This window comes from Diabrotica virgifera, chromosome 1 (assembly GCF_917563875.1).
Source record: "Diabrotica virgifera virgifera chromosome 1, PGI_DIABVI_V3a".
In the NCBI taxonomy this organism is placed as follows: domain Eukaryota; kingdom Metazoa; phylum Arthropoda; class Insecta; order Coleoptera; family Chrysomelidae; genus Diabrotica; species Diabrotica virgifera.
Window position 1 is genome coordinate 318,196,026 of NC_065443.1, and position 20,544 is coordinate 318,216,569.

The window sequence follows — 20,544 nt, forward strand, 5'->3', positions numbered from 1 at the left end:
GCTACGTACTGCAAAAACCATAAATTACCCCATTTAAAGGGGTGAAAAGGGGGGTTCCGGGGCGAAATTTTTTCAGAAAAAGTTAGTCTTATAATAAGCACCCCTTGATATGCCAGAAAAAAAATAAAACCGGACTTGTGTCCATTTTGCAAGGTTCAACCTCTGTTTCCTACACTATAGGTTTATCTGCTCTGTCGTGACATGGTACAATATTTTAGTAAAGCTTAATATTATCAACAAAACTTTGCAAACGAGCGATATTATTATTTCGGAAGCTCTCAATATGCTTGATCAAGTCAGTAAATATTTAGCCAATAACCACACTGTCATTGCGTGTGAGAAGATATTAATTGACTCCGTATCAATTGCTAAAGAACTAGATTGTGAAACTAAATTTTCTGAAACTGTACGTACACGTCCCCGAAAAAAATATTTCAATTACGAGGCTGCAGACGAGCCTCTTTTAGACACAAAATAAAATAAAGTTAACTTCCATTATTATTTATTGGATATTGCCATTGCAAAATTAAAGTAAAGATTTAAAATGTTGAGGGAACATAACCATAATTTTTCTTTCTTGGAAAATATATTGAGTTGGAGAGACTCCGAAAAAAAAACACAATGTTTAAATTTACAAAAAAAACTAGGGCATGGAAATATATCTGATAACAGTGGTGAAGCGTCCATGTAACCACTGTTACCATTGGTAACAGTTACAAATCTTGCAAATAAATATTTTATGACAACTACGAAATAATTCCATTTATATTTTTTACCAACAGAAATACTTGTTATAGTACCTAATTCAGTAAATACCCAACTAGACGCACGAAAATATTGGCGAGATATGTGAATCCATGACACGTTATCATATGCCGTTACTAATACTGGCATTGGTAACTGTAACGCAGGAGAAACCTCGCCATCGCTCGGGACTAGCTCTGAAAATTTTGAAGGACCGACGGGTCTAGAGACGGCGCGCGGGCACGCGGTGCATATCAGTATTGTTACCATTTTGAAGATTGGTAAAACGTTGGTTTAGTATGTTTAGTACCTATTACAGATTACAGTGTGCGTGCATTTAAACATGGAAGAATGTTGCTACGTATTGCGTAATTGATCAACTACTTGAAAAGTCATTCTACTTGTATATTTTTTTATATATTATTTAAAAAAAATAGTACATTGTTTACCGGGTAGGAAAAGCTTAACATTCCTGGACGACTGTGAAGATTGCTAAGTCGAGGCGCAAGCCGAGACTTAGCAACACAGAGTCCAGGAATGTGGCTTTTCCTACGAGGTAAACATACTATTTTTCCGCAAATCGTTTAAAATTCGACAGATATTGATTGATTTTAAAAAAACGCGATAATTTTATTCCCAAATAAATGGTGCTTTGAAATTCCTAATAAAATTACTTGGGTTACTATGGAAACGTATTGAGGTTGAATTGTCAAACTTGACAATGTTTTCTATTATTTATGTAGAACACTAACAACTGTACGGAAATAACATTTCCTTACAGTAAGGAAATGACATTTCCTTACAGTAAGGAAGTCCTGACTTTTTCTTCAAGAAATTTTGACAGGAATGTCAAAATTTCCTGGCGATTTGCGGAAAAATGATATTATTGAAAATGGAAGAATTAAAATATAAACAATAGTTTTCAACATCTGTTCTTTTTCCTACTTGTTCATTTTTTTATGTTAATTTTATGGTAGAATAATATGTTTAGTTTGTTTATTATTTATTGTTATACCTGTTACATATACATAATTACATACATATAATTTGGGAATAGTGATTTGTTTAATTTTATCCCACAGGATTAAAAACAAAAACTTATACTTGGGAGGTTCAAAATATTTTTTTAAATAGGATTTTTTTACATCTGGTTTTGGTAACACTTTAGAAAAAGTCACGCGTCGCCACTGTCTGATAAAGATGGTGAAGATCTATTCCATGAGTTAGAATTGTTACCAATATTTTTTATAAATCTTTCTATATGTCTAAGGATATATTTAACACTTGCATTAACAGTAGCTGAAGGAGAAAGGTCTTTTTCTAAACTTAAATTGATCAAAAATTATCTGCGCTCAACAATAGGCCAAGACAGATTAAAAAACCTGGCTTTAATAAGTATAGAAAAGCAAGTAAAAATAGATATTACCGAAATAATAAAAACGTTTACCAACTTAAAAGCTAGAAAAGTTGACTTTGATAATATAGTATAGTATACTATTGACCTTAGTTGAATAGTGAAACCATGTTCTTTAATATATAAGTAAATAAAGCAAACATAATTAATTTTAATTTTAGCGTACCTATAACCTATATAATCTTCTGAGGAAAGGGGGCGCAAAGATGAGTCTTGCACCTCGGCGCCGTGTATGCTTAAGACGGCCCTGATTATTCTAATAGTAATCACTACACTATCTAACTTTTGGATAGGCTGATATCCTTTCAAACTTTACATTTTGTTGAATTTGTCGATTATTGTTATGATAAGTTACATAAAAAAAAGTTAGTTAAAGAAATAATATTTGGTAGTAGTCTTCATTGGACGCAGTTAACTTTCAGTAAGTAGAATTTTAAGTAGAGTTTCACCATCATACACTGTTAAGCATACGACTAACTCTTGTGCATTTATCATCTTTTAGTCGTGTTAGGGTTAGAGACCAACATACCAGCAAATCTCCATTGTATGTTTCTTCATCATCATCATCAGTAGCTCGACAACCATTTTTGGGTCCTGGCTTGTTCTAGGATTTTCCGCCATTCTGTTCTGTTCCTTGCTTTGTTCTTCCAGTGGGTAATCTCAAGTGTTTTCAGATCTTTTCCATGTATCTAAGTTTGGGTCTTCCCTTTGACCTTCTCCCTACTGGTGCTTGCCTCTTTATACGTTTTGGAGTTTCGGTCTCCAACATTCGTTCAACATGGCCCATCCAGCGCAGACGTTCGATCTTTATGGATGTTATGACATCGGGTTCGTTGTATGCTGCGTATAGTTCAAAATTATATCTTCTGCGTCATACGTCATTTTCTTTCACCCCCTTATATACGTGTCTGAGGATTTTTCGTTCAAACGTACCTAATAAGTTCTCATCGCTTTTCGTCAGTGTCCATGTCTCTGATCCATAATTAAGGACCGGTTTTATCAGGGTTTTGTATATTTTGCATTTGGTTTTTCTCGTGATGTTGTTAAATCTTAGATGTTTAATGAGTCCATTATATGTTTTATTAGCAATATGTATTCTTCTCTTAGCTTCTTCGCTGACATTTTTATCTGCGGTAACTAGTGAACCTAGATATGTAAAATGTTTTACGCTTTCGATGTTATAGTCTCCTATTGTAAGATTCTGTAGGTTTCTTTGGCCTGTCGATTTGCGGCCTTCATGTATTTGGTTTTTATTTCATTAATATTAAGGCCACTGTTTTGTGCCGCTCTTCCTATAGCATTAAATGCTTCTATCATTTCTCTTTTGCTTCTAGCTATGATATCAACATCATCTGCAAATGCCAATATTTGTACACTTTTTGTTATTATTATTCCTCTGGTGTTGACTTTTGACTCTCTAATTTTTTTCTCTAATGTGATGTTGAATAGAATACAGGATAGGGCATCTCCCTGTCGTAGGCCCGTTCTAACATGGATTGTATTTGTTAGTGCGTTTTAAATTCGAACCCTGCTTTGTACTTTAAGTGTTTCTTTTACTATTTCAATGAGATGAGTTGGGATATTAAACTCTTTCAGGGCGTTGATCAGAAATTCTCGATGGATACTATCATAGGCACTCTTAAAGTCAATGAAGAGATGATGTGTTTCTATATTAAATTCACTAGTCTTTTCCAAGATTTGTCTCAAAACGAAGATCTGATCTATTGTGGACTTCTGCCTGCAGAAACCACATTGATATCCCCCAACTATTTGTTCCGCATATGGTCTCAATCGCTCAGACACAATATTTGACAGTATTTTATATGCCACAGTCCGTAGCGTTATTGCCCGGTAGTTGTTACATTGAAGCTGATCTCCCTTTTTATGTAGTGGAATGATTACTCCGGTATTCCAGTCTTGTGGCAGTTGTTTATTATTCCATATGTTCACTACAAGTTCGTGTATCGCATTCAATAGGGAGTCTCCGCCTTCTTTTATTAATTCTGCGCTAATGTTGTCCAATCCAGGTGACTTGTTGTTTTTTATCTTTCTTACGTGTTCTATAATATCTATGATTGATCATGCTAGTAGGCTACTGCCTGTTCATTGCCATCAAGTCTTCCTCGGACGATGAAGTCCAGCATTCTCGCTATAGTTTTGGTGGTCTACCCTGTGGTATTTTACCTATTGGGTTATTCGTTTTTGCGCTTTTAACGAGTCTGCTGTCCTCCATTCTCTTTATGTTTGTTTCAATATATTCGTCTCTGTCTGACCCACCTTCCTATGTTCTGTATTATAGTCCAGGATATCCAGGGTATATAATCCAGGGTAATAAGGATTTTCTGGGGACACTCAAAGATCCAGGTAGCTGACTACTTTTTTAGTTATTGTAGACCTATAGGAAGAAAACCTACCTGTTTCCTGTCTAGAGTTCGCGTCCGTTTTTTAATTATTAACAATTTAGTGCAAAAATCGAGATTTTTTCGATTTTTTGCACCCCATTTAAAAGCTAAATAGTTGACATAAAATTACAAAATTCAATTTTTTAGAACATTGAAAAACCTTTAAAATGCCGATTTTTGAAAGTTAAAAAGGTTAATTTGTTGTTACGCAAACTGTAAAATAAATGAAAATCGTTATTTGCTAATAATTTTAACAAAAACTATCTTAGAACTTTAGTGTTTCACCCAAAGTTGGGTATTGGGGTACTTAACAAATCTTTAAAATTTGAGATCGATCCATTAATTAGTTTAAGAGTTATTCTATTTGTTTATCCCAGAGACCTTTATTTTGCAATAACATAAGACAGAAAATAAAGAAGATAGGGCAATTCTGAGTATTCCAAATGAAAGTAGAAGAGTGATAGTATCAAAATTTATTAAAAAAAGATAAAAAATTAATCAATATAATCAAAAACCCTAATGCCAAATTTTTGAAATTTTGTAGTTTATAAACATTTAGAATAACTTTACAAGTATTGTCCGTAGGAACAATCTTTTTATATATTCGATAAGCTAGTATTTTAACATGAATTTTCAAATAAAAAAATTTAGCCATGTGTTTTTTTTTTAATTCACAGCTAATTTGTTTATAATAATTTAGGAATTTCATTGATGCCATTTTAAATAATGAGATTTGTAATTTTTTAAATACATAAACATTGTATCTTCACAGCGCCCTCTACTATTTTTCAAAATTATAGTTCAAAGGGTTACTAGGGGGAACCTACGAATCCACCGAGTTAAAATACCGAAAAAGCAATTTTAAACTAATACAATTTTCTGTATCTCCGGATCAACTCAATGGATTCTCATCTTTCTTTTTTTAATTGGTATGTAATTTCTACGTACATTACAAATATGTAATTTGTTTATAAATTTATTAATTAATAATCAGTCTAATTTGTTTAAACAATACTTGAAAAAATATTTTTTACAAAAATCTATTTTTTTTAATCATAGTATCATTAATGATCATACAAAAAGTTAAAGTTCATTTTAATAAATAAAATATTTTTATTAGATAATTATTTATTGAAGATAATTTATTTATTAAAGTATACCTTAACTTTTTGTATGATTAATAATGATAGTCTGATTAAAAACATTGATTTTTGGGAAAAAATTATTTTTTCAAAAATTGTTTAAACAAATTAAACTTTATATCAATTAATAAATGTCAAATTGCAAATAGACGAATTAAAAATATTCAGCAGATCCCGAGATATAGAAAATGATAATAGTTTTAAGTTGCCTTTTTTAGTTCTTTAACTCGTGCATTTGTCGGCTCCCAGCCCCCCTTCACTTACCACGACTAGTCACCAACTGAACAATATTTTTAAAAATTCGTGTAAAATACCAACTTTACGAGTATGTAAAATTATTTTTCTACGGACAATATTTTTAAACTTGTTCTAAATGTTTATAAACTACAAAATTTCAAAAATTTGGCATTAGTATTTTTGACTATATGAGATATTTTTTTTTTCTTTTTTTAGTACAATTTGATAGTACATATCACTGTTCTACTTTCATTTGACCTACGCAGAATTGCCTTATCTTCATTATTTTCTGTCTTATGTTATTGTAAAATAAAGGTCTCTGGGAAAAACAAATAGAATAACTTTAAACTAATTAATGGATCGGTCTCAAATTTTGAGGGTTTGTTAAGTACCCCAATGCACAACTTTGGGTGAAACACTAAAATTCTAAAGTAATTTTAGTAAAACTTATTAATAAATAACGATTTTCATTTATTTTGCAGTTTGCGTAGCAACAAATTAATTTTTTAACTTTCAAAAATCTGCATTTTGAAGGTTTTTTAATGTTCTAAAAAATTAAGTTTTGTAATGTTATGTCAACTATTTAGCTTTTGAATGGGGTGCAAAAAATCGAAAAATCACGATTTTTGCACTAAATTGTTAATAATTAAAAACGGACGCGAACTCTAGGCAGGAAACAGGTAGATTTTCATACTATAGATATACAATAACTAAAAAAGGTAGTCATTTACCTGGATCTTTGAGTGTCCCGAACATGGCTTATTTCTAGCTTATTACCCTGGACTAATAGTTTTGCCTGATGTCTTTACTTCTTATTCTGTCACGTAGTTTTGCCTTGTATACTTCTTAGTTTTCTCATTTCAACTATTTGTATCATTTTGTAACGCTCTATTTGTGTCTGGTGTTGTTTCTGCTGTATATTTTATATTAGGTCTTATTGTTGTTGTCAATAAAAATTTTATTTTAGTCTTATAAATTTTATTTAATTACACTTCAGTCCTTTTATACACTCCTTCATCACCTCCTTCTGTCTCCTTTTTGTCCAATACTAGTTCTTTCCATCTCTCAATGATACTTTTCTTCAGGTCTTCGTACACATTACATTTTTAATGTAATCAGAAATGTAAACATTTTAGCCCTAGGTTTTTAAGGCCTGTTAAGCTTAATAAATATAAATACAAATATATTTTTAGACTACCTATCTTCTTCTTCAATGTGCCATGCATTTCTGCGTAGGCATTCACCGTACATTGTCTTGTCACGAGAGACGTTAGATGATCATGAATCATGATTAAATTATTCTGTTTTTAGCAGCATTGTGAAGCATGTCCATTGGCGACTATTACACAGCCATATCATCTTTTTACGTCCTAGACCCGTCTTACCCTCTATCTTTCCTTCGAGTACCAGTTGCTGAAAAGTGTATTGTTCTCCTCATAATGTGTGCCCTAAGTATGTAATCTTCTTACCTTTTACACAATCAAAAAGTTCCCTAGCCTATAAGTCCGTTCTCCTTAATACTTCCCCATTTTTGACTCTGTCCGTCCATGATACTCTAAGCATTCGACGTAGGCACCAAATTTCAAAGACTCCATCAACAAGTTTGTTGATGGAGCTGGCTTTTAGAGTCCATTTTTCAGACTCCTAAAATCCTAAAATCTAATTACACTTATATGCAGTAGCCCCACTCTTCGGAATATTTCCAGAATTCATCTATCGAACACCTGCAATTCAATCAGGGGTGTAGCAAGAGCTGGCATAACACTATTCTACATTGGTTTAATTTGAAATGATTCTATTCTAGTTTTACATCATGCTGACGTTCTGGTTACTAGCGGTTATTATAGCTCTCTTTTACTACTATGCTATACGACCAATGAGTTATTGGAGACGAAAAGGAGTTATATCAGAGGATGGCTATTGGCTTTTTGGAAGTCAATTAAGGGTACTTTTTAATTTAGAAAGTTCTTACGAGATGTTGCAACGAGTCTATCAACTAGCTCCAAATGCAAGGTATGTAGGCATTGAAAATTATGGCGACAAAATTTAAATAGAACAAAAACAATTTTAGATATTAGTTCTTAAATGAGTATTTCGATGGCTTAAAGCACACTTATTGTATGTCCGTGCAGGTACTTTTTGAGAAAATCGGCTTTGAATGTTTAAGCTCTCATAGCAAATCATTACAGCGCAGAGTTTGAAATGTGATTTATACCACACCAAACGCGTTAGGACATACAATGTCTGTGCAGGATGATAGAATGTTAGGTGGTCATGAAGGTACAGTGCTTAACTCAATTATTGAAAAAAGTGGACATACAATAAGTGTGCTTTAAGTTATCGATTTTATCTATAGATATGTATATTATTTTTTCAAAGAAATTTTATCTTCATAGATTAAGCAATTAATTAATTTTATAAAAAAAACTGCTATTAAAAACTAATTTATTAGTTATGTAGGTTTTCTTTAAAGACAATCGTAATAAAAGTCCGTTTGATATTTAACAGTTTTAATTAATAAAATAGATGACTAAATTATTGATACTATTAAATTGACGAAATGTAAAAGTGTAAAAGTGTGTAATTGCGACCAAAATCTTACGTGTTCTTATTCTTACAAAAAAGAAATGTATTTATAGATAATTTGCGTCTAATCAATATAATACCCGTCTTAATTCGTCTTTTTCTAAGCATTATCCCTAAGAACGCGTCTGTCGTCGCTGTGATGTTATAATCGACTGCCTATACTACCCCTACGATAAAACAATCTCCTGTCTTCCCCTCGTCATGCTTAAAATCCGAAACTATTAAAATTCTGCTGCAATAAATTTCGATCCCTATTAGTAATAAAATTTGGTTCACTATAAAGTTAAAAGTAGCCCGCTACCGTCGCCGTAATCCCCAATTCGTTCTGCACATCTGGGCCAACGTCCATATGTGAGACCCTTATCCCGTTCTCGTACTAATAATTAAGAAAAATGATATACATGGGAATTTAAAATATAAGGTAAACTATTTACAATCCTACAGTTATTATCTTTAGTTGCATATAGTTAGGAAAATTAGTTTATTATTTTTAGTTGAATCCGTATTTTCCATATAAGTATCAAATAAATATCAAATATTACAAGTACACAAGTAATATAAAAATATAATATCAAGTATATAGACACTTTAATTTTATCGGGAGTGCTCAGTATAGTCCAACAATAATATATTTGGAAAAGTACCTATTACTTCCCGGTTTTCCCGGTTTATTATTTCCCGGTTTGTTATATGAAATGGAGGCGTGGACAATGACCGCAACATTAATGAAAAAAGTAGAGACTTTCGAAATGTGGGCTTACCAACGTATATTACGTATATCCTGGACCGAGAACGTGACCAACGAGGAGGTAATACGCCGGATAGGTAAAGAAAGAGAGAGGTATGAATAACTATAAAGAAAAGAAAGTTGGAATACTTGGGTGACGTTATGGGGCACAATAAATGTAGAGTACTAGAGCTAATCATCCGAGGGAAAACAGACAGCAGATGGGGTCCAGGGAGGAAGAGACACACGTGGCTCCAAAACTTGCGACAATGGTTCGAATTGTCATCTGCCGAACTACCCAGATCTGCCTTAAACAAAATCAGAATAGCCATGTTAATTGCCAACGTTCGGAGCGGGCAAGGCACATGAAGAATAACCTATTTAGTCCAAGTATTGAAGCTTAAAATAGGACAAAACCTCGCAATTTTTACAGAATGGATCGATTTGCTTGAAAATTTGAGAATAAGTAGTGGATAGTCCAAGGATCAAAATCTATATAATGTCGAAAGGCGCTTTTACCATGGGGGTGGTTGCCACCCAATCTCGGGGGTGGAAATTTTTTATTATATTTTGACCACAAAAGTTGGTAAAAACATTAATTCTAAGCAAAAAACGTTCTATATATTTTTTTGATAAAATTGATAGTTTTCGATTTATTCGCTATCCAAAGTGTTAGTTTTATATCGAAAAAATCAATGTTTTTAATAAGTTTTCTGCTAATAACTCAAAAAGTTTTCCGTTTATCAAAAAAACTTTACTTAAAAAAATGTACCTTTTGAAAAAATAAACAAAATCTTTTTTTTTTATTTTCTTTAAGATCAATAGTAATCGAGCTATACTTTATTATATGTTGGCTCTTCTTCGTCAAATGCTAAATATTGTAGTTTCAAAGTCAAAAGACGGGAAAACTATGCATTTTTCGAGGACAACTTGTTCAAACTAATTTAAAGTACTTAAAAATATCTATCTCCAGAAATAAAAAGAAGTCTCTAGCTCAAAAATTAAGTGACTTATTATGAAAAGAATGTCAGTCCCTATTTTTTTTCAGCGAAAAAGTGATCGCAAGCAAGCCCCTAATCACCACCCTAATTAAAATTAGTCATTGACCTTATTCGGTATTTTTATTTATGTATTATTAATAGGTTCTAAAAGTTGTACCGGCTTAGAATGATTAGTTTAAAAAAAATGGAATTAAAAGCGAATAACTAATTTGTGTAGTTTGGTAAAAAAAGCCATTTTCTTCAGAATAGAAAGATTAGCATCAAAGATACGAAAAAATGTTTCAATATAAAATTGTAGCTTATTTAATTCCCAAGAACCAGGTTTGCAAAAATTTAGTGAGCTATTGACAATTAAAACTTGTAATAACATGCAAAAACCACCTTTACCAACTCTTTTCAAAGTCACCTCTTTTTGCGATTGATGATTTTGAAAAAGATTTAATATTAACAGGCTTATAGATCTTTTGTAAAAACCTACAAAATTATTTTTTAACAAACTTTCTAGGGTAAATAATAAAAAAGTTACGGTTAAAAAATCAATATACTTAAAAAAAGAAAGGAGAAATCCAATTGGAAGCATAATAATGTAAGTTAGCGGTGTTTTTAGCCATTGGTCTTATTCATTCTTATTTATTTATGTATTATTAATAGATTCTAAAAGTTTGACTGGCTTAGAATGATTACTATTTAAAAAAAGAATGTGTGTGTGTGTACTTTGTACGCACGTAAGAAGTTATACTTCTATTATATTATGATTTCAACGAAATCATTATACTTTAAACAGTTTCTCTACTACTTTCCAAAAATTTTTATTAAAACAATACCAAAAATTAAAAAAATAAAAGAATAAAACACACACACAAATACATTGAAAAATGCCACAAATGATTTCTGAACAATAATTGTTGCCAAAAATTTTAATTAAATACGTATTTTCTGAAACAATTATATAATAATATACTTACAATCATAAAATCTATAAAAAAAATAAAAAAATGGTATAAATTGCATTGGGCTTGAACCTACTTCCCGTGTATCACGCCGTACGAGAGTCGCAGTGATTTCAAACTGCACCACCTTCGCGTATACGTCATGTGGAAATATACACAAACTGAACAACTTTTTGACATTTTGTTTATATGAATTTTTATTAGTTTGATTTTTGTCGAATTAAAATACAACAATATATAGAGTAAGAAAACGATACATTAGATGAAAATTTGTAGAAAGTTTGTTCGTAATCAGATTATGTAAATTAAAGCATTACCTACTAGGGGTATAGCATAGCAAGTACTAGGTAAGTACATTATTTTTTTTACATTTTCCAAATGGGTATGAAGATAATTTTTTATTGGAATACAACTAAAACATTTAGAATTACGTACCTGTGGCTTTTAAAAACTCTTTAAAAAGTCACTATAATTATAAATTTGATTTTATTTCTGTCCTCACAACAATAAAAACTAATATATTATACAACATTTTTGTTTACCGATAACCTCCATATTGAACAATTATTGACAGATCATTTCAACACCCAATCAGAGCCCGTATAAAGACTAATACCAAACTGTCGGTGTGCGCATGCGCGCGGATCAATATAAATTCACCCTCAATCTCAATCGCGCCTAAAGGAGTATAACTTCAAAAACTGAAATTAAAAGCGAATAACGAACTTTTGTAGTTTGGTAAAAAATGTCATTTCCTTCAGAATAGAAAGATTAGCATCAGAGATACGAAAAAATGTTTCAATATATAATTGTAGGTTATTTAATTCCCAAGAACTTGGTTTGAAAAAATTTTTTCTACGGCAAAAATTGAGTGAATCGTAAATGAGTATATCGAACAACATTGATTTTTTCTATACAAAACTATCAAAATTTCGATAGCAACTAAATCGAAAACTATTAATTTTATCAAAAAAATGTATAGAACATTTTTTGCTTAGAATGAATGTTTTTATCAGCTTTTGCGGTCAAAATATAATAAAAAATGTCCACCCTCGAGATGGGGTGACAACCACTCCCATGGTAAAAGCGCTTTTCGACATCATATAGATTTTGATCCTTGGACTATCCACTACTTATTCTCAAATTTTCAAGCAAATCGATCCATTCTGTAAAAATTGCGAGGTGAAAAGCTTCGGTTCCTGGCCTAATTACTCACTCTTACAAACGAAATCTGACACCGTGAACTGCTTAATTTCACAATTTCAGCGACGTCGTTGTTTATTTATGTTTTTGGTACCGACTTATTCTCTTAGAATTTATTCCAGCTTAAAAAATGGTTTATGAAAATTATAGTAGATTTAAGGATTATTGTAAAGGCAGGATAGTACATAGTAAAAAAGGAGTGTAATGATAGTTATGTCTACTATTTATAGTATGGTTGCTGGCTGACACTGCTAATGTGTACCACAGATTAACAGTATGTACTTCATTTTTATTATACATTTTATTTATTAAATATATTTTTATTCCTATTAGGTATATAGGAATGTACGAACTTACAACACCAGTTCTAATGATAAAAGATCCAAAGCTTTTGAAACAAATCACTGTGAAGGAATTTGACCATTTTGCCAATCATAAAGCCGTTATACCCGAAGGAGCTGATTCACTTTGGTCAAATAATCTGCTGTCACTTAAAGGTATGAAGTTTACACAATATGTATATAAAAAGTATACCCGGCCACTCACGGTAATGCGGTGTCATTCGACAAGATCGTCGATGATAATATCAATTCTGCAGCACTACAACAGACAGGCCAGTCTGTGTGGTCAAACTGTACGTTTTCATTGGATGCACACGCATTTCACACACGATCAAAATTTATTAGTCGAATTCGACAAAATTGAACGACACAGTACCGCGAGTGGCCGGCTTTAATGATCGAATTTAATTCGCGTCTCTTAAAATTTTTATTTAATTAAGAGGCTACAGTAGAGATCAACAGGTAGCAACAAACGCGTTCCAATATTGCGGCTCTAATTTTGAATATTTTGTCGAGATATTTGGCACACATATTAGTAATATAATAAAGAATGGCGGTACAGAGCCCAATTTCAGAAATATGTTAGTACGTGGAAATTACTCTATAACTAAATAAAATATTGAAAAAAGGAGTCTGTACCGCCATTAAGAAGAAAAAAAAATAAACTTTCTTCAAATAAACTTTTTTATCCCATGTCTAGATTTCGTGTAATCTTGGAACTACTAATTTTTTTTATTTCTAGCAAGAAATCGAACATATTATAACTAAATAACTAATTAGGCAACATAGAGAAATTATCAGTAGTAATTGCACAAGAGCTCTGAAATTATTGAATTTTTCCCGAGTGACACTTTGACAGTTTTAATTTCACGAGCCGAAGGCGAGTTAATTATGTCAAAGTGCATGTCACGAGAGCAAAAATTCTATATTAATTTCAGAGATCGTGTGCAATTTGTTGCGATTATTTCATGAATAAAACTGTTCAAAACCAAAATTTAATTGTAATTTATTTATGTAAGTACAAAGTACCATTAAACACACAGTTTTTATAAATATAATATGACGATTGAAAGTCATCACTTTTATAATTTTTAAAACATTAATTGTCATTAATGTCACTGAATGTATTTTTTCGTAGCAACGAAGGGAATCTGACGTAATATGCTTAACGACGGGATATTATCAAAAATTATCACCTTAATTTGCATTTCTGTAGCTTTCTATTGGTCAGAATCTCCTATGAATGAAATAATCAGTAGTAATTGCACAAGAGCTCTGAAATTATTGAATTTTTCCCGAGTGACACTTTGACAGTTTTAATTTCACGAACCGAAGGCGAGTGAAATTATGTCAAAGTGTCACGAGAGCAAAAATTCTATTTAATTTCAGAGGTCGAGTGCAATTTGTTGCGATTATTTCATGAATAAAACTGTTCAAAACCAAAATTTTATTGTAATTTATTTATGTAAGTACCATTAAACACACAGTTTTTATAAATATTTGACGATTGAAAGTCATCACTTTTATAATTTTTAAAACATTAATTGTCATTAATGTCACTGAATGTATTTTTTCGTAGCAACGAAGGGCATCTGACGTAATATACTTAACGACGGGAGATTATCACAAATTATCGATTTAATTCAGATTTCTGTAGCTTTCTATTGGTCAGAATCTCCTATGAATGAAATAATCACTGTCATTTTGACAAACCTGCGCCAGATTTTCTCTAATCTGTTCTGTCATCTTTATCGATATCTGTTCAGTGCAGTAGTATATTATTTTAAGAATCCGTTATTGTTGTTTCATAGGAAAGTAGTGTTTATTGATAGTTAATTTATTATATATTTGTTGTTGTTATATAAGTTGTTGGCCTCTTTGAAAGAATAGATTTTTGTTAATTGTGAGTTTTAGTTATATGTAGGTACTCTTCTTACGATGTCAGTTGGACCAGTATAAAAACAAAATTCGACACCGATTGTCGGCACCGTTTGTAAAACATAGGCGGCGCAATAGAAATTAATGAGTAAACTTTTATTTTTAAATTATGGTTCAATATTTGTTAAACAGTAATAATGTTGTTAATTGTTCACATTTCTTTATGAAATTGACACCAAAGATAATTAAAAATACATAATACAAATGAAATTTAACGTGCTTATTAATTTGAGAACTAAAGAAATAAGACTACACTTTGAATGTACACATAAAATACATGAAAACGAACAATTCCTCTTCCAGTCGAATTGTCTAATTCATGACTAATGAAGAGATCACTTTTACTACTGTATAATACTACATACTTATACATAGGACATATTTTTGACAAGTTGAAATATATCACTATCCGTGTGTTCAGAACTTGATTCGACACTTGTCGTGTTTATAACTACCACGCCAATATTGGAAAAGAAGTGAAAGGCGCAATTTACACAACAGTTATCAGACCAATAATGACATAAATACGCGGCAGAAACACGACTTGATACAGAAAGGACAGAAAGAATGCTAGAAACAGCAGAGATGAAAATACTTTGAAAAATCGATGGGATATGGGAAGAGGTAGAAGTGCAGATATACGACAGATATGCAAGGTGGACAACATCAATAACTGGGTAAAAAGCAGAAGAGTATAATGGAACAACTACATGAGCCAAATGACAAAAAACAAAGTAGTAAGGACGGCGAGAGACGGTTCCCCAATAGGAAGACGATCAGTTAGGTCTGTATCCCGCGTATGAAAAAAAAAGTTGATTAATAGTAAGCTGAAAATTTGTTAATAGCTTAAACGGTGTCTAGTCGGATATACTGTGATATATGAGAACACTGTAACAGGGGCAGTTATAATTGTGGTTAAAAATTTGGAACGGTCAGACTTAAACTCTCCGAACAGAGATTAAACTCTCATGCAAAAATCAGACTGCTATTTATCAGCTGTCATAATTCCTGTCATTTGACATATTCTACATGTTCCACTTATTAAAACGCCCATTTGGTGATAAATAGTAGGCTGATTTTTGCATGAGAGTTTAATCTCTGCTCGGAGAGTTTAAGTCTGTTCTGTCGGACAAAATACATGTGCCGTTTTCGTGGTCTAGCCGTTCCAAATTTTTAACCTGTTCCACAATTAAAACTTCCCCTATTCCAGTGTTCCCATATATCAAAGTTTCTCCAACTACACACCCTTAAGCTATTAAAAAATTTTCAGCTTGCTATTAATCAACTTTTTTTTCATACGCGGGATCCAAAACTAAGTGGGAAGACCACGAAAACGATGGAATGACAACTTACTGGAGCCACATTGAAAAACAGACAGTCATGTCTACACAAGAAGAAGAAGAAGGAAAAGAAGAAGAAGACAATATTGGTGACAAAGCAAGATAATATTTTTATTTTACTTGAACATGAGCTACACAATTTTTCCAAATGTCACTTTTGACTTGTAAGTATATATATTGTATTAAAACAGAAAATAGTGAAGAATTACCAAGAATGATGGAAGCACTAGATAGTGAATCGACAAAGATGGGACTGAACATCGCTTACAGTAAAACAAAAGCCATGACCAATCAACAAGGAGAACCAATAATTACAGTGGCACAAACAAGAATAAAGCAACTAAAAGAGATATTCTAGGACAAATCACTAAATTAAATAAAAAAAATCAGACCGAAGAAATAAAAAAAAATAATAAGATTGGCCTGGGCATCACTCGGAAAACTGTCTTTTATTCTAAAGAAAAAAAAATACCCCCAATATCTAAAATCAAGAGTCTTCAATCAATGTACACTCCCTCTCCTCATATATGGCTCTTAGACATGGACACATACAAAGGAAAATATGAAAAATTCCATTAATTTCATTATCCAATCTGCGGACTGAGCAAATTGACGTCATTAAATCTCGCATAATATATGGGACATCCTGTATAAACAATACAGTTTGAGTATAATACAATACAATAAAATTTAAAATTGATCATTAAAAGTATATAATACTTACAAATGCAATTTAATGTGCTTATTCATTTTTTAAGTACTAAAGAAATGAGACAAAAAATGTATTATAAAAATAAAATAATTGTAAGTTATGACGACGACACTGTTTATATAGTGTTTATATTGCTTGCCGCCTTTGAAACATGAGAAGGTATTTTGACCAGATAACGATATGATTTGAGCCTAAGCACTTCCGAACAATTTGACCAATTACTCTTCAGTATTGCCCAATAAGATACGTTAGAAAGTAGTAAGCCACACCCGCGTCCATGTGGACTAATACAAGGAGTGATCAATTTTGAAGCAAGCAAATGTTTATATGGTTTATCTTTATTTCTATGCTCTTCGTAGAATTATTGACCGGACCCCAAAAATGCTTCTGGTCCAACTGACATCGTAAGAACAGTAGGTAAGTATATTTTACGTAAAAATATTTCGAATTATAATGCGAGTATATAAAGTTTTAGGAGGATTTTTTATTCTAAAAATATTATCAATAGTTTAACAAAATGGAAAAAGTAAATCCAACGAAAAATAAAGTGAAACCTTTCAAGAAAAAGTCCATTAAAAACCGTGCCAAAATTATGCGAAAATCGAAATTTGTTTCGCTTCACAACAAAAAATGATTATATTATTTATTATTGTTTTATTATTAGATATTTCATGTAAATACCTTTCTAAATACCTATCTTAACATAAAATTTTTACCTATTTTGGTTTATTTTTATAAATATCTATTTATTAATAATAAATTCGTTTTCTATTACTTCCATTTAGCGCGACTATGATATTGTCAAAATATTAATCTTAGATAATGTCAAAGATTACCACTGTTGCCAAACTTTATGATACTATCTCCCGAAGTTATATTTTGTTGCTACCTGTTGATCGCTACTGTTTACTCTTAAAATTTAATTATCCACAAGGAAAAAGTTTTCCTGTAGTTGGCTGTATACCATACCATGTAATACAAAAAACAATAAAATCCCTAAAAAGGGCTACATCACATAACTAGTTTTCGATTGTTTTACCAATCATCATCAGTGCTTACGTGAAATTTACATGCTAACCACCAAGATATAATTTTACAAAAATATGTGGGTCAAAGCCCTCTACAAGTAATCCGTCAAGGAAACATCGGTTAAAAAGGCTAACTTAAGCGTGGATGTTTAAAGTGTTTTACTAATATGCCCCAGGTAACATCTGAGCTGTGGTTTGACTTGTCAAATTATTTTGGGGTACAGGGATTTGACCCACATATTTTTGTAAAATTATATCTTGGTGGTTAGCATGCAAATTTCACGTAAACACTGATGATGATTGGTAAACCAATCGAAAACTAATTATGTGATATAGCCCTTTTTAGGGATTTTAAATATATACCTTTTATAAAGGATTTTATTGTTTTTTTTTAAGTTTAATTGATTTTTGTGAACATATTCGCAGATGAGCGATGGAAAGAAATTAGAGCAGTACTTAGTCCTTCTTTCACTAGCAGCAAGATGAAGATGATGTTCGACCTTATGAGTGAATGCTCGAAAAACCTTGTACAGCATTTTTCAAAAATAAATGAAGATATCATTGAAATTAATACAAAAGATGCAACTTCCAGATTTGCCAATGATATAATTGCTTCCACTGCTTTTGGTGTCAGTACAGATTCTCTAAACAACCCCAATGACGAGTTTTACTCGATGGCTGGCAATCTTACCAATTTTACATTATGGGCCAATCTGAAGGTGATTGGATTTGTATTTATGCCAAAATTATTGAAGGTATGTATAGCTACAATATTTTTAAATTAAAAAACTTTAAATTAATAAATTTTTAAATTTATCAGTACATTACAAACTTTTGTTAGGTAGTTTTGGTGATAGCTACTATAGCTAAATCAGAAATACCTAAAAATATAAAACAAAGAAAACATTACGTCTCCTTGTCTCACGCCTTTCTTAATGGGGATGGGACCCCCCCCTCTCTTAATGACCTATTCAGCACTAATATTCATCATTAATCTTTACTTTTGATTTACCTTGTACCATTTCATTGACTGTATACTACCACCAAACAACACTACTGCCAAAGATACTTTTAATCTTTAAAAAAATACTCAAAAATCGCCTGTATCGGCGAAAAGCCGGTAATGCCATACTGTTGATGAAATGTTTTGTCTAAAACCAAGCAATCCTATTCAACTTTGTTTTGCTTTTAGCTTCAGATTTGTTTTTGGACTAGATAACTCGTTGGCATTCCTGACAATTTATCTAGGTTGCTGGTAACTCTTAATTTTTAAAGAAGTCGTGTCGATTTTTTAGAACCGTGTCATATTCCTGACCCCACCACGTAGAACGGGAGCGATTTCTTATTTTTGAAAGGTCTATAGGCATGTGATCGATTGTAAAGCTGCTCAATTTTTTTCTACGACAAAACAGTATTTATCATTAAGGCTAAGTAAAAGATAAAAATTTCTCTTCCAAAGTTTACATTATTATTTTTTAAATTTTGTTACAGCTACTAAAAGCCAACGTTTTTTATGGTCCTGCGCGAAGATTCTTTATTGATATTATAGAAAGTACCATTAAAGCAAGGGAAGAAAGAAAGATAAAACGTCCAGATATGTTAAATCTTCTACTCCAAGCTAAGAACGGCGACAAGAACAAAGATGAAATTAAATCAAAACACGAAAGTACATTTATACCTGTTTTTCACCTTTCTAATAATGCTCATATTTAAGCTTGATTTTATTTATTTTATTGGTATTTTTATGTTGAAGGTAACAATGTAAGCATCACCAATGGAGACATAATTTCCCATGCTCTCGTCTTCTTCTTGGGAGGGTTCGATTCGGTTTCCAACACGATGTGTTTCATCGCTTACGAACTAGCAACAAACCTTGAAGTTCAAAAAAGACTGAGGGAAGAAATCGATCAAGGATTTGAGGAATGTAATGGAAATTTGACATATGAAGCAGTGATGCAAATGAAATATTTCGATATGGTCATTTCAGGTAAAATTAAGTTACCTATAAACAGACCTTAAAGAATTCAAATTGTTTGAGCATGACTTCAAAAACTATCGTTTATTTTTTTATTTTTTCTATATTTGTTGCTTCTCTATTATTTATTATTGTTGCAAATATAGGTATATATTGTCTTTTAATTTTTCAGAGGGTTTAAGAAAATGGCCAAATTTCCCAGAGAGTGACAGAGAATGCAGCAAAGATTTTTTCATAGAACCAGAAAGTCCAGATGAGGAACCGTTGAACCTAAAACGTGGAATGGTTGTATCTTTGCCGACCATGTGTATGCACAAAGACCCCAAATACTTCCCAGATCCAGAACGCTTCGATCCTGAGAGATTCAACGACGAGAATAAGGACAAAATAGATCCGTACACTTACTTTCCCTTTGGACTAGGTCCTAGGAATTGCATTGGCTCGAGATTCGCTACACTGGAGATGAAGGTTTTGTTCGCTTATTTGTTGCATCATTTTGAAATTGTCCCTGTTGGGAAAACTGAAATTCCTGCGCAGTTGAAAAAGCGTACCTTAGAAGGTAATCTTCAACTTTCTAATGGTATGCCTTTAGGATTGAAGCCAATAAAGAAGATAATGTGAGAATGTTCCTGTATGAATGTTGATGTCCAATGTATCTTTTAAAATAAAATTTATTTTGTTTTCATTTTTAACTTTAATTAATTTAACATTAATAATAACTTTAATCATCATCATCATCATCATCATCATGGCATCTATACTCCTAGTGGAGTGATTGCCGCCCTATTTGGGCTCTTCCGATTC

At 31.8% G+C, this 20,544-nt stretch overlaps 1 protein-coding gene across 1 annotated transcript in view; it reads left to right on the top strand.

Annotated features, from left to right (window-relative positions):
• The first annotated feature begins 2,423 nt into the window (after positions 1 to 2,423).
• LOC126878664 (uncharacterized) overlaps positions 2,424 to 20,544 on the top strand; it is a 34,827-nt gene continuing 16,706 nt past the window's right edge. Inside the window, exons 1-7 of the mRNA XM_050641511.1 lie at positions 2,424 to 2,579; positions 7,744 to 7,952; positions 12,740 to 12,903; positions 18,192 to 18,520; positions 19,257 to 19,431; positions 19,519 to 19,752; positions 19,913 to 20,358. Coding sequence (XP_050497468.1) covers positions 7,753 to 7,952; positions 12,740 to 12,903; positions 18,192 to 18,520; positions 19,257 to 19,431; positions 19,519 to 19,752; positions 19,913 to 20,358 — 1,548 coding nt within the window. The 5' untranslated portion in view covers positions 2,424 to 2,579; positions 7,744 to 7,752. The remainder of the gene's footprint in view (positions 2,580 to 7,743; positions 7,953 to 12,739; positions 12,904 to 18,191; positions 18,521 to 19,256; positions 19,432 to 19,518; positions 19,753 to 19,912; positions 20,359 to 20,544) is intronic.